The 12,893-nt window shown below is 41.5% G+C and overlaps 1 protein-coding gene across 1 annotated transcript in view; it reads right to left on the minus strand.

Annotated features, from left to right (window-relative positions):
• Positions 1-5,082: 5,082 nt before the first annotated feature.
• AP1S2 (adaptor related protein complex 1 subunit sigma 2) overlaps positions 5,083-12,893 on the minus strand; it is a 29,528-nt gene continuing 21,717 nt past the window's right edge. Inside the window, exon 5 of the mRNA XM_086463684.1 lies at positions 5,083-5,356. Within this exon, the coding sequence (XP_086319810.1) occupies positions 5,309-5,356 (48 nt within the window). The 3' untranslated portion in view covers positions 5,083-5,308. The remainder of the gene's footprint in view (positions 5,357-12,893) is intronic.

The raw sequence follows: 12,893 nt of genomic DNA on the forward strand, positions 1-12,893 counted from the left end.
GCTGGAAGCCTAAAGTAGACGTGAAGTGCTCCCAAACAGATACTTGTTATGACTCCAACAGTCTAACAGACATAAAGTCCCGTAGAAAATCTGGATATCTGAACTTTACGACAGCATTCCTCACCGCAAGAACGTTTTTCCCCCAGGACAGTTAAGAGCAAATGAACATTGCTTCTGGATATAATATATATATTTTGCTTTTCTAAATGCATACTGCGCCTAGCATGCCGATTATACATTTTCCTTCTTTCATGTGTAACTGTTGTCCAATATGGAGTACTACAACAAAAGTGCTATATATTGATGTTCAGTTCAAACCCGACTTTCACTATATATTGTCATAACTGTAGGCAGAACTGTAGCTTAGTTAATTTGCTTAAATGTTTTAGTTATTAACAGATGTAGGAATTGTAATTTAATAGCATAACTTTTGAAATGGTAACTTCGTTTGAAAGGCGTATTTGAAAGGATAGACAGCACTGAGTTTTAAATCGTATTTGAGAAATTTGTGACCACCCGTTTCTCATGATGTATCTCTTTCTGACTGGACCTTACAGACAGATTTTCCCTGAGGTTTCTATTTTTTCATAGATGCTCCCTTGTCTAGTTGGGTTCACTTGTGCAGAATGTGGCAAACCGTGGTTCACTTCCCTGGAACAGAGCTGCACTGGCATTTCCTACTGGCCAAGACGCAGCACCAGCAGGCCGGTAACATCTTCCTTTCACTGGTGCTGCCGTGCTGCCCACGACCCGTGCTGCTGAAGCGGCCTGCTGGTTACGGCTCTCGGGTGGAAACGCTGGCTTAAGCCATCTGCAGCAGGCTGCCGCCGGGCGTTAGCTCAGCAAAATCCGTGACGGAGCTCAAACAGAAGTGGTGGAATGAATGGATGGTGGGAAGCTCTGACCGGTCAGGTGAAATAAGTAAAGCAGGCCCCTGCAGGATTAGAAACCAAGTGCCAACTAAGACCCATGTGAGAATTCCATAGGTAATTGGGCTCCTTGTCCCCACAGTTTTGTAATGGGATCTGGGAAGCTGAGCTGCTGTATTTTTTTAAAAAATAGTTCTTATAATTAAAAAACAACAACAAAAAAAAGAACTTGTTCAGAGATGCATGTAAACATTTAAATATACTTTATTTCTGCTACTATAATGGCTGAAGCTCCAGCTTTTTTTCCTTGAGGTTTGGACCCAAACTTACTGGCTGTACCTGTGCAGTGTAGGGCTGGTAGCTGTAACTACCATTCACTTTCACGCGCAGTTTGACAGAGAAATCGAGTGCTGTAGATCCGACATTTAGTTTGCGTTTGTTAGCATGAAACCTGGACTTCAACCAGTTTTCTAACTTTGGAGTTCATCTATTTCAGTATTGTTTCCCTACTTCATAATCTTAAGTAGTGTTATATGCATGGTTTTGTGTTTCCTTATTAGCAGAGTGAGCTATTTATTCTGAAGCGACAAAGAGACTAGAAGTTTTTTAATGTTAAGCTTAATTCTTCATTTTCTAAAGGGGAGAAGCCCCAGAAGAACACAGAAAGGATTTAAATGTGCAAGGAAGACCTTGTTTTCACTGCGTGTTATTCTGCGTATTCCACATAAAAGGACCTTATAAAGTGAATTAATATTGGCCACGTTTTGTTTTGTTTTGTTTTTTTGTTTTGCTGTTAATGGCTGCTTAAAAGCAGTGCCTTTCAGAATCCTTTTTTCCAGCTGTGCTTTAGCGATGAGGCAGGCGGGCTCGCAGGCAGGGCGGCTCCCCTGAGGGGGCTGTCGGGCAGCTCACGGCAGGGCCCGGCCGGGGAGCCGCCGCTGCGACCCCCCCTTCCCCTGCCGAGCCGGGCCCTGTCGCCTCGTCCCCCCCGGGCCGGGGCAGCAGGACGCCCGGCAGCGTTGAGGCTCAGGGAAGGGCCGGCGCCTCGCAGCGGGGCGGCCTCCGGCCGTGCCCGGCGGCCGCTCCCGCGGGGGTTCCCCTCGCCCTCCCGGGCAGCTCCCTCCCGTGGCGGGGCGGGGGTCGCACCGCCCAGTGCCGAAGGCGAGGCCGGCATCCCTCACGGAGGGGAGCAAGGGCCCGCGGACGGGCCTTCCCGCCCTGGCCCTTCCCTGCCGGCTGACACCCGCCCGAGCGACTGCCCCGGGCCGTGCCCCTTGGCGGCAGCGCGTCCTTCTGCGGCTCAGCGCTGCGTTACCGCCGCCGGCGCGTCAGACCTTGCCCCGAAGTTTACTAGTGACATCCCTGTGCGCTAAGGAACGTCTTTTTCTTTTTTCTTTTTCTTTTTTTTTTTTTTTTTTTTTTTCCCCCAAAAAAGAAACGCGGGAGCCTGCTTAAAGATGCTATTGCTTATTGCTTCCTATCCTGGGTCAGCGCTTCTTACAAAACATGAAAGTCTGTGCTCGTTAATAACTTAAAAGCTTTGTTTACTTTCTTACATCATCTAAAGAGCGCAGCTGATCCTGCTTTCTCTCTGCGTTTGTTGTAATTAAAAATAAACCCCTATGACTCCACATGTCCTTCTGTTCAGCACTGATGTGATCAGCTGAATTCAGTAGCTATCTCTGATTTAATAAAAAAGCTATTATCACACTGCCAAGTTACAGTTCGGTAAACCATGAGGCAGACGACAAAGCACGCCATACAAGCACAGCCCGTGGCACTCGGTAACCTAACAAAAAGGCAGCCGCAGGGTGACCATCATCACGCACAACCCTAAAAGGAACAGCAGATGTTTAGGAAGGACCTCTCCACGTTAAAAGATTCAGTGACGAAGACACTCAAGCCAACAATCGCTTGCCTAAACAATCCAGAAATTCTGGTTCTTTAGCTTCCCCGTAAGATAGGAAATTTAAGAAACAAAATTTTATTTCGTATTAGATTTAGGAAACGCCCTAAGATGGTAAGTTTTCCCCAAGCTTTTGCTGATAACATCAACCAGTTCAGTTCTTCTAGAAAGCTGGAGAACAGGTTTATCTGAGAAATTTGTGGTTGGGACAAGGATTGTGAATGTTGCATTGACTTGCTCACAGTTCCGTGTAAGGAACCGAATATTCAGTCTCTATTATCCAGAACCCTCTCAACATGTGGTTTGCTTTAATTTTCAAATGAAGTGGTAGTACTGCATCAATTTAACATCCTCTTTAATAAATTTCATGTTTAATGTGGTAAGCCTTCCAAAAACTTGCTAATTTATTGCTTTCTGTACAATTGAAACGGATGTAAATAACTAATCTTGGACACAGTATACTCACACATTTTTTAATAAAGTGCTCAAGAACAGGTTAAGCACTGTAATAAAATTTCCCTTTTTTTTAAGCTAGCACTGAGTAGCCTCTTCTTTCCTCTGCAAACACCGGGACTAAAATTACATATAAACACACAGCAATGGTGTAAAAATGGACATTTATTACAACTAAACCAATGACAAAGACAAAGGTCAAACAGTTTATTTGTCACAATCACAACAAAGCTTAATCCAGCCAAGCACATACAAGTGACAGTGTAAACTTTTAAAAACATGTTTAATACATATAAAATTGCTTCGGCTTTGACTTAAATTAAGGGAACTCTACCACTTCAGCCTCATCCAGGGTCACCCTGCCGCCCCTGCACCCTCCTCCGTCCCCGCGCGCTGGGGAAATGCAAACCCCTGCAGCCCCGCAGGGTTAAAGCCCAGGAAGGGCCCAGGCAGACGAACCCTGACCGGGAGTTCACAGGCTCCCCGCGCAGAGCCCCCCGCCCCGGCGGCCCTGGTGCTGCCACAAGCACTTCTACCGGGATCTGAGTCGGGGGACTCGCAAGCGGCCACACTGAGCCGGTCCCCGTGGGCCAAATTTTAACAGGGATGGCACCAGGCCCCCAGCCTGGCTACGCCAGTGCTCACGCTGGCAGCGCGGGACTGCTTGCAGCCACAGGGCCGAAGCCAAGCCTTGCGACAACATGGCACTGCTGACTCGCGGGAACAAGCCAAAACATCGATGCCCGGCGGGGCAGGAGGGAAGGTGGAGGGGAACAGCCCTGCCCTCCCAGGGACTGTGCGGTCACACAGCGGAATTCGGCTACTCCAGTGTGGCACTACCGCCTCAAACCTCAAAAGCACACAGGAATCGCATTTCCTCAAGTGAAATGGGGGTAGTTGATAATTACTGAAAGTCTGATCGAAGTGTGAAAATATTACGTGACATCACTTCACACGGCCTGCAGTGGATCTACCGTACAAATCTAATATTTAAAAGCTCTCACTGCAAATTAGTTGGTTCAACTGTACGTCACGCAGGGGTTTCACAGGGGATGTGTCACATGTTAAAGGTGTAAGTCAAGAAAAACAGCTACAATGACATTGACACTCAGTGTGTGGGGGTTTTAAAGGTACCTATAAACACATTAAAGCATAACTATAAAACACCAATAAATACAAATTAACTTGTAGAGTTTGAAAGAAAATAATAAAAAGTCCCTTTGTAAAGCTCCTTCTTCCCCCTCTTCAGAAGTATCCAATTGTCCTTATGCACCTCTCCATGGAGTCAGCAAGCCTGCCTCCTTCCTTGCGGTTATGTGCAGAGCAAGCCAATATTAATCTAAAAATAGTTTCCTTACTTGGAATTTTTGTTATTTTTTTTTTTTTTACTACATGCATTCCCTTTTTAGTATAGCAACTTGCACAGTATGCTCAAGGAAGCTACATGTAACTACACCTTCGTTTCTAATGAGTTGATCAGTTTGCAGTTTTCTTGCAAAAAGCAGTTGTCGCCTGAACAGTTTTTACCAGTTTGATAGGCAGATCCTAACAGGATTCTTTGGTATAATGACAAATTCGGTAGTAAACAGGTATTTCCCATCTTCGTGCATCAACTGAAATAAGCAGAATTATCACAAGTGGTGACTAAAATGTAGATGAACAAAAGTCTTTGGTTGCATAAACACAGTTTCTACACCACAACATTTCATATTTGGAGTTGTCCATGTAGTTTCTTCTCATTTAGATGTGCTATGTCCTAATGACACATTTATTTCCTGAAGTCACATTTGCTTATAAAAACAAAACAGTACACTTGGAGTCAAATGCAATTTTCTTATAAACGCGGTGAAGGGAGACACTGAGTCAATTTAAATCTAATTCCCTTTCCTTTATGATTTTTGGACTTTAGATTCTAGTTCCCTTTCCAAAGGAGTACTTGTCTTGTAGGCCTGAATGAAGCAGCTCAGCAAAACAGTAATACTGACAAACAGCATCTGAACACCATTAGCTAAACGTTACAATGAAGGCAGTGAACATTTACAGTATGAAACACTGAGATGTCATCAGCTGAAGTGAAGATTTATGTCAATCCAATTTCTTCAAGTACACTACGTGGGGTCTCTGCTTCCTACGGAGGGAAAATTTGAGACAGTGGTAAACGGACCCTGTGCTTCCACCGAACAGCACCGTACGTGAGAGTTAGTGTGAGAGACGCTTAATTAAAAAAGAAAAGCTGAAAAGACATGAAAGGATCAGAGCACGGCAGTTGGCAAACACGGTATTAGCTGCACTTCTCCAAGCGCTGTTAATTAGATTGTCGTGGTTCGCAGGAATAGCTGGTGGATTTTATTGCCCTTAAGCGTAATAAAAATAAAGCAATTCAGATGTACCAGCGGGGAACAAATCACAACCCAGTAACAGAGACAGGAACTGGGGAGGGATGGGGGGGGAGCATCTTGCAAGGGAGTCAGTGATTTTTGTGGTGAATTGTTTCATAGGTCTCAAAAAAAAAAAATCTGTTAGGGAGGAATGAATAAATGGATGAATCAAACGACTGATGGAACTAAGATACAGTATCCCTTCAGCTCTTCCTAAGGGGGCTGGATTTTTCACACCAGTCCCAAGCTTAGTTCAGAAAACCAGGTCGGGGCACCTTGGAACACCTGGTGTCAATGAACTGACCCCTACCGACACGGAGGAATTGCCAGGATTGGAGCTGTATGACCCCGCATCAGGCATAAAGTTTTAGGTTCATTCTAATCTTAAAAAGCTTTGGTGAGGTTCAGAGCAAGCTGTTTAATACAAAATTCCAAAGGGTTATCATCAGGTTTGTATTCATTATTCCTATAGCATCTGAAAAGAAGCAGTAGTTTAATTAGAAACATTAGGCTGTCCTTCTCCATAATTATTAACAATCTCGTAGTAAATAAGAAGGGATACTGTGTCCTTATGGAAACATAAACAGTTTTAGTATCCAGAATATGAATAAACTTACTTTAGCATCCTAAAACAAGACATGTCATGAAGCAAAAAAAAAAAAGGCAGATAACAGTTAAGGCAGCAAACAAATTATTTCTCAACTGCTTTCTAAATATTTACTAAAAAGACTTGTCAGTAAAATACACAATTAAACACCTTAAATCTTGCAACCGCCACCAGAACCTTGTCTCTATCAGCCTTGACTACACAGCACAAAATGATCAAGTCCACAATTCTCACTCAGTTCATGGATAAGGTGATTTAGTATGAAGGAACAAGCTGTGACATTTTAAAGGCAACTTCATTTGGAAGTTAGTCAGCGCTTGGAACAGGCCACCTCTGAGCACTTTGAGATGGCTTCCAAAATCTAGCAGCGAATAAGAAATTGCAAGAAAAAGCCAAGTTAGAACTGGGAACAAGATACTCTGTGTATTAAAGATACAGTGAGGGATTTTCTCACTGATGCAACATTTAAATATTCTTAGAACTGCAGTGACCTTGATAGAGCCAGACAGGACGGCAGGATTAAAGATTTACGTGTGTATTTTAACACAAATCCCCCAAAAGGAGACCCTGATCAAAGAAAAGATTATGTAGCATTTTTAATAAAATCTGTCATATTATATTCCCAGATTACTTTGTTGCTTTCATTTTAGAGGATGTGCATCTCCCCTATCCACCAACTTAGTGTGCTTTACTCAAAAATCCTAGATTCTTAACTACAGCAACAGAACTCAGAGGATTCTAACAGCATATAACTTCTCAAGCATGTCAGGATCTTGAAAATATTTGTAATAAAACAACTTTTCACGGTTTTAAATCGACTGGACAGCAGTGGAACTTACAGTTATTCGGTGGTGAAGCAGGCTACTTACTGAATTACCTGAAAAAACGAGTTCCTCAATAGCTATGAAGAAATACAGTGCACTGCTGCTACCATCTTTAGAGCAGTTTAGTATTATTGTCTCCACTGCCCACTCAAAGTTGTAGGTAATTTTCAGCAGCCATATACTTAATAAAGATTATTCTTCAAGGAAATCAAGGTCATTGGCTAGCCATTACTTTAAACCAAGGTATTCCAAGGACATTGGGTACTTGTCCACAGATTCCTCACCAGCAAAACTCAGCAAATTTTAGTTTTTTAATACTACAACAGTATTTTTTTTTTAACACTAACCTTGAGACAGACATGCTTGCTTACGTGCACATCAATATAATCTCATAAGGAACACCTAAAGGCTAATGTGTCTTGCTAGAGGAATAATTTCATCAATTATGACTTTTAAAAAACAAATAGAATGAATTATGTTTTCTTCACATCGTTTGTTTTAGGAAGTGTCAAACATTTTATCCAATTGTTATGGAAAACATTCTGCAGTATTATACACTACCTGCAGCTCAGAATCACCCAAGGCAAATAATGCAAATTTGAAATATATCAGAACATAGATGAAGGAAAAAAAGTAATTCACATGAGACAAAAGTGCATGCAATACTTTATTTCAAACATGCCAGGAAAGCTAATTCATTACCTAGTCATTTAGAAGCAAGCAGCTGTATACAGATAACAAGAAAAACAGCATCTCATTACAGCTCAATGCACAGCATTTTAAGCCAACAGGCATGAAATAATGCAGGCTAAAGCAGCATTAACCAGACATTCAAACACATTGTTAATGTCTTACAGAAAAAAGGCAAACTTGGAAATGGAAAACCACTCCTATCATCTCGTTTTCTAAGATTTCAGAATGCTGCAAGTCCAATCCAAATCTTTTGTCTAACCCCCTCCATCTCCCACTTTTACGTCAGTCGAACATTTGAAAGGTAGTGCATTACCGCATACAGCGCCTGGAACTGGCTGTTTGCGGTCAGTCTCAGCAACCACCTCCTCGCTAATGACATTGCAACAATTTTCAAAGCCAGCACTGGTTTGAGGTTACAAATTTTTCCTCTTCTGCTAGGCAAACAGAGGATGCGATGTACGCCCCCTCGCTCTGCCCACGCTTCTTAATTGAAAGCTACTTCTCATATTTACCCTCGTGGCAGTTCTCTGATACACAAGGTATTCTGCACTTAGAACTGGAAAAGCCAATTGAAGGAGACATATTTCAAGTATGCTGTTAGCGGACTTAAACTTTTCCACCCCTAACCATCTGTAGAGCAAAGAACTTGGTCTCTCCTTCAGTAGCAGCAATTGTTCAACTACTCACAAGAGTGTTTTGAACATTTAAATACAAATCTTGTAACTTCAGAGTCTCCTTGCCCTAATCAGTTCTGCCTCCTCCTCTGTGTAAGGTAAGTTGCACCGTCGTGCCAGTCTCAGGAAAGGATACTGGTATGTGCATCTTTAATTAAGATGCAAGGTCTGTGCAGAATTGTGTGTAACATCATTTAATACTTGTGTGTATACACATTCCACATACTACTACTACTACTCCTCCTTCACTAGTTTCTCTGTAAATATTACTTCATCTACAGGTTTTAAGTGTACATTTAAGTACCACCATAACTTATTTGGAAGATAAACACAGGTCAAGTAATGTTACAGTATAGGTGCAGCAGTATATAGATGCTTAGCTCAGAAAATTCTACAGAACTTTTAAGCATAAGACTTTAAGCTTACACACAATAAAAAAAGGTTAAACCATATGCCAACAAGCACAAGTATTGTTGAAATGAGACATGTGAAGAGACAACACTGTAAAACAGAGGGGGAAGAGGAAAGTACAACAGCAGGGAATGGCTGTGGTATTCTATTAGATTCAAGATGACTGGATTCACCAAGCTGATGATAATGTTCTGTCATGAGTAAGTCACAGGTCTATCTCCTCTGAAATTCTGCATGCATGATGAATGAAGCCATTTAGTACACTGGGACATTAAAGTATTCATGACGTGGCTACAAAAGAAATGTACATATTCTTATACATAATAGAAAGGTGGACAGATACACAAGAAAACAAAAATATTATCTCGCTATTGTATCTCTGACATGAAAAGGACATTTGATACAGAAATACAATATTGTATTTCTGACTACTATAGACCTCGGGGGGGATGAGGAGAACCATGGTTTTACACACATACACCCCCCACACTTGTGCCCTGGGTCCAACAACAAACACCACAACTTCACATCATAATTACTGTATTACGTAAGCTCAGTTTCTTCTCAGCCAAAAATCGTTTGAAGCTGAGATACTGTTCCACACAGGGACCACCCTAGGTATTTGCTTCATTCTAGCCTCTTTGGTAGGCACTGACTGTTAGCTCCTGTCACAGACAGGGCACTGGGCCAAGAGAGCTTTTGACATCACCTACCGTACCTGCTCTGATAAACGCACGTTGGTAACAGGCCTCTACAACACGGCTGCGAGCAGCACCGGGCCAGAGCAGTACAGCAGTGGGATTACTTGAGTGACAAAAATAAACTATCAAAGAGTGCCCGTTTAAAAAATGGTAGGTATCTGAGCCCACTCCCACAGCTGGCAAAGTTTTCTTTGCTCTTGAATTATGCTGCTGAACTTAATACTCTCTTACATCATTAGCATTAACATTAAACACAATTTGTTGAAAGATGAGGTAGAAAGCAAGCAATACTCATTTTTTTTGTATTGAAATCAGTGCCCTGAAGACAGATGAGTACATTTTTAATGGAGTAACAGCAATTTAGAAGTATCAGCCCCACATATGCCCATTATGCATCATCTGGGAGGAAAAAAAAAAGGCACAAAACACAACTCTGCATATCAGTTACCATCTTTCATGATGTATGAATTAAAATTTTCGATCTATTTTAGTATCTCACCCCTCAAAATTATAGAAGTCTTACAACAGAACTGAGAAAATTCCCATGATTTCTAAACCTAACAATGTCCTCTGTGCCACCTCAGTTTAGCCACACCTTCAAACTCATGTATTTTTAAATTCTAATCTCCAATTACAAAAAAAGAACAACAAAAATACCCAAGCAGCTTTACAGGATTTACACTGCTTTTCAGTATCAGTAATCCAAACATTATTCCATAGTAGCTAAAATTAGTCTGAATGAGACAACTACAAACCCGGTAGTTTTCAAAATAACAACATCTATAGGTCAGCAACAGCTGCAAAGAAGTTGTATGAAGTCTGCTGTGATTTTGGTAGCACTCAAAAGAATTTGGTATATAATAGAGAATGACAAATGTGAATTTTGACTCTTAAAACCTCTCTTACTGCTTATGTCAAGTGTCAGCCTACATTAAAACAAAATGCTGAGGTGTATTTCTAACTGGAAAAGGAATTACGTGATGGTGGTATTCAGTACTAGCTCCAAGGAGTAGAAGCTTTGACTAAAAGATAAAGTAAAAAAAAAAAAAAAATTAACTCTAGAACTGCTGAGGCCTCCACAGACAAAAAATTCCCAGAGAGGTACTTATGGAGAACTTCTGCTTTACTTAACACTGCTGGCACGATACAGATTCAGCAAGACAACTGAAAACCAGGCAAATTAAAATGATCTCAAATGCCCAATTTCTATGGTTTCATATTTTCAGTTTTTACCTGGAACACACACACACATTGTGACACTGATTCTCCTCCTCTTTGGAAAAAAAAAAAAACCAAACCACCCTCATGGCTTCCAGTGTTTCACCCTTACAAACCTGAAGCCACTGAAGCTGGTGTCTTCACTGAAGTGTCTGTCAAATCTCATAACAGATTTCTCCTTAATTTTACAATAGCTGCCTGGACAGACAGAATGAAAGCAGCTCAATTTTCCAGCACTTTTACGAGGCTGATCACCATTCACTGGGGTTGTGTTCAAAGGTTGTCCCAGGCTGCACATATTCTTTAGCACACTCTTTGGCCTGGAAGCGCTGACCATGCTCCCTTTTTCACAACTGGTATAACAAGTAAGGACAGAGAAGTGTTCATTTCATGCTTACCTGCTTGTTACCTTTCAGTACTTTCCAAACTTCTACTCTCACACACCCCCTGGGTGTTCCCCTGCCCTATTCATATTTTCAATGAACTTGAGGAATTAACTGCCTTTGATGTGAAAATCCTGGTACACCAAGTTAGATGATTGACTCAAATTACTGTTGTGGGATTAGTGTCTCATCTTGACTTAATAACTACTGATAAAGCAAGATAAATTGCCAGATCGCAATAGGAAGAAGGTGGTTATTTTGCTCCTGGCAGCTTTTTAGCTTACAGAACATGTAAACACTCCCTGCAACTAGACTAGCAGTAAAGTGACATTGTAGAGGTGGATCTAAAAGATTAAATGGAAGACAACGGTAACTGAGATATGAAGCAATAACACAGCAATATTGTGAGATGGAAAACACTGCAGTTTCAGTGAGACCTCTGTCTCCCACTGAGGACATCTGAGGCCATCACACACAGAGGGTCTGGCACTCTGGGCAGCCTGACAAACAACAGAAAGGAAAATACAGTTTTGACAAATTATTTGCCATCACAGAACTACAGTATTTCACAAGCTCCAACGATGATTTGTTAAATTTTTTATTGTGTTTCCTGCCACACTGTCTCCAGAGCAGTTGGCCTGCTGGTCTGAATACCAGAGAAGACAATTTTGGGGAAAGGACAGATGGCAACTTCCACAATCAGTATCTAGACTACCTTGTGTCCTTCTGTGGGACTCTGCGGACCTCAGACAAGATCTGAGCCTGTGAACCATGTCCTTAAGACAGCTAGCTATCTGGATCTAAATCTAGCAGCTAGGGAACAGGCAATGGTATCCTTACAGCACAATACTACCTCTGAAAAATCATCACTTAATTTAAAAATCTGGATGTAAATTGTTTATTTGACTTTAACTCACAGGTCTCGAATCCTAGTTTTTCCAAAGCAGTAACAGCTCTGCTGTACAAGCTGCTCATTGCAATTCCACAATGCTTTAAAGTTCCTAGAATCCATCTTTTTCAAACTGACATCTGTGTTTACAACTCGTTTTAAAGAGCTAATAATACTCTCTGAAATTGTCAGCCTGAGTCATTACAGATTTTTAAATTAGAAAAATGGTAGAGTTGATTTGAGTCAACAGAACTATTTAGCTAGCCCAACCCAACTGACATTTTTCTCAGCCCACTGTCATGACCCAACCTAATTAAAAATCATAATCAAACTAACATTAGAAGGCACTTCCACTTAACCCAGTCCCTCAAACAGCATACCTGTAACATTCCTGAGAGATATCTAATCTGTTAAAGGCATCCAGTGACACAAACTTTTTAATGCCCCCCAGGCAATCTACTTAAATGTTTCATTATCATCACCACCAGAAAATTTGCCTAACATCTACTTGGAAATTATTTTCTTCCTGCAATTTAAGCTATTTTATATCTGTAGTGGTCAAGAAAACAGTTTATTTCCTCAGGCAAGAGAGAGACAAGGAATTATTTATGCCTACACCAAACTGACTGAAGTTCAGTGTTTTGCGGTGCTGCCATTTTACTGACACTACCACACAGCAGTGACAGACAGAGACTTCTCAAATACTTGGCACGCCTTCTTTTTCAAGGAAAGTTTGCTTAGGTTTTTATTTTAACTTCTTTCCCATCAAAACCAGCACAAAGCTGATGAAGGCAAGCCATGTTAAACTGCAGGCAAAAATTACAACTGCCACCTTTTGATAAAGGCTTGGCTCCCCCTCTGCCCCCAGCATCTAAACAAACCCCAAG

Source organism: Leptosomus discolor, chromosome 1 (assembly GCF_034619465.1).
Source record: "Leptosomus discolor isolate bLepDis1 chromosome 1, bLepDis1.hap2, whole genome shotgun sequence".
NCBI classification, from domain to species: Eukaryota; Metazoa; Chordata; class Aves; order Leptosomiformes; family Leptosomidae; genus Leptosomus; species Leptosomus discolor.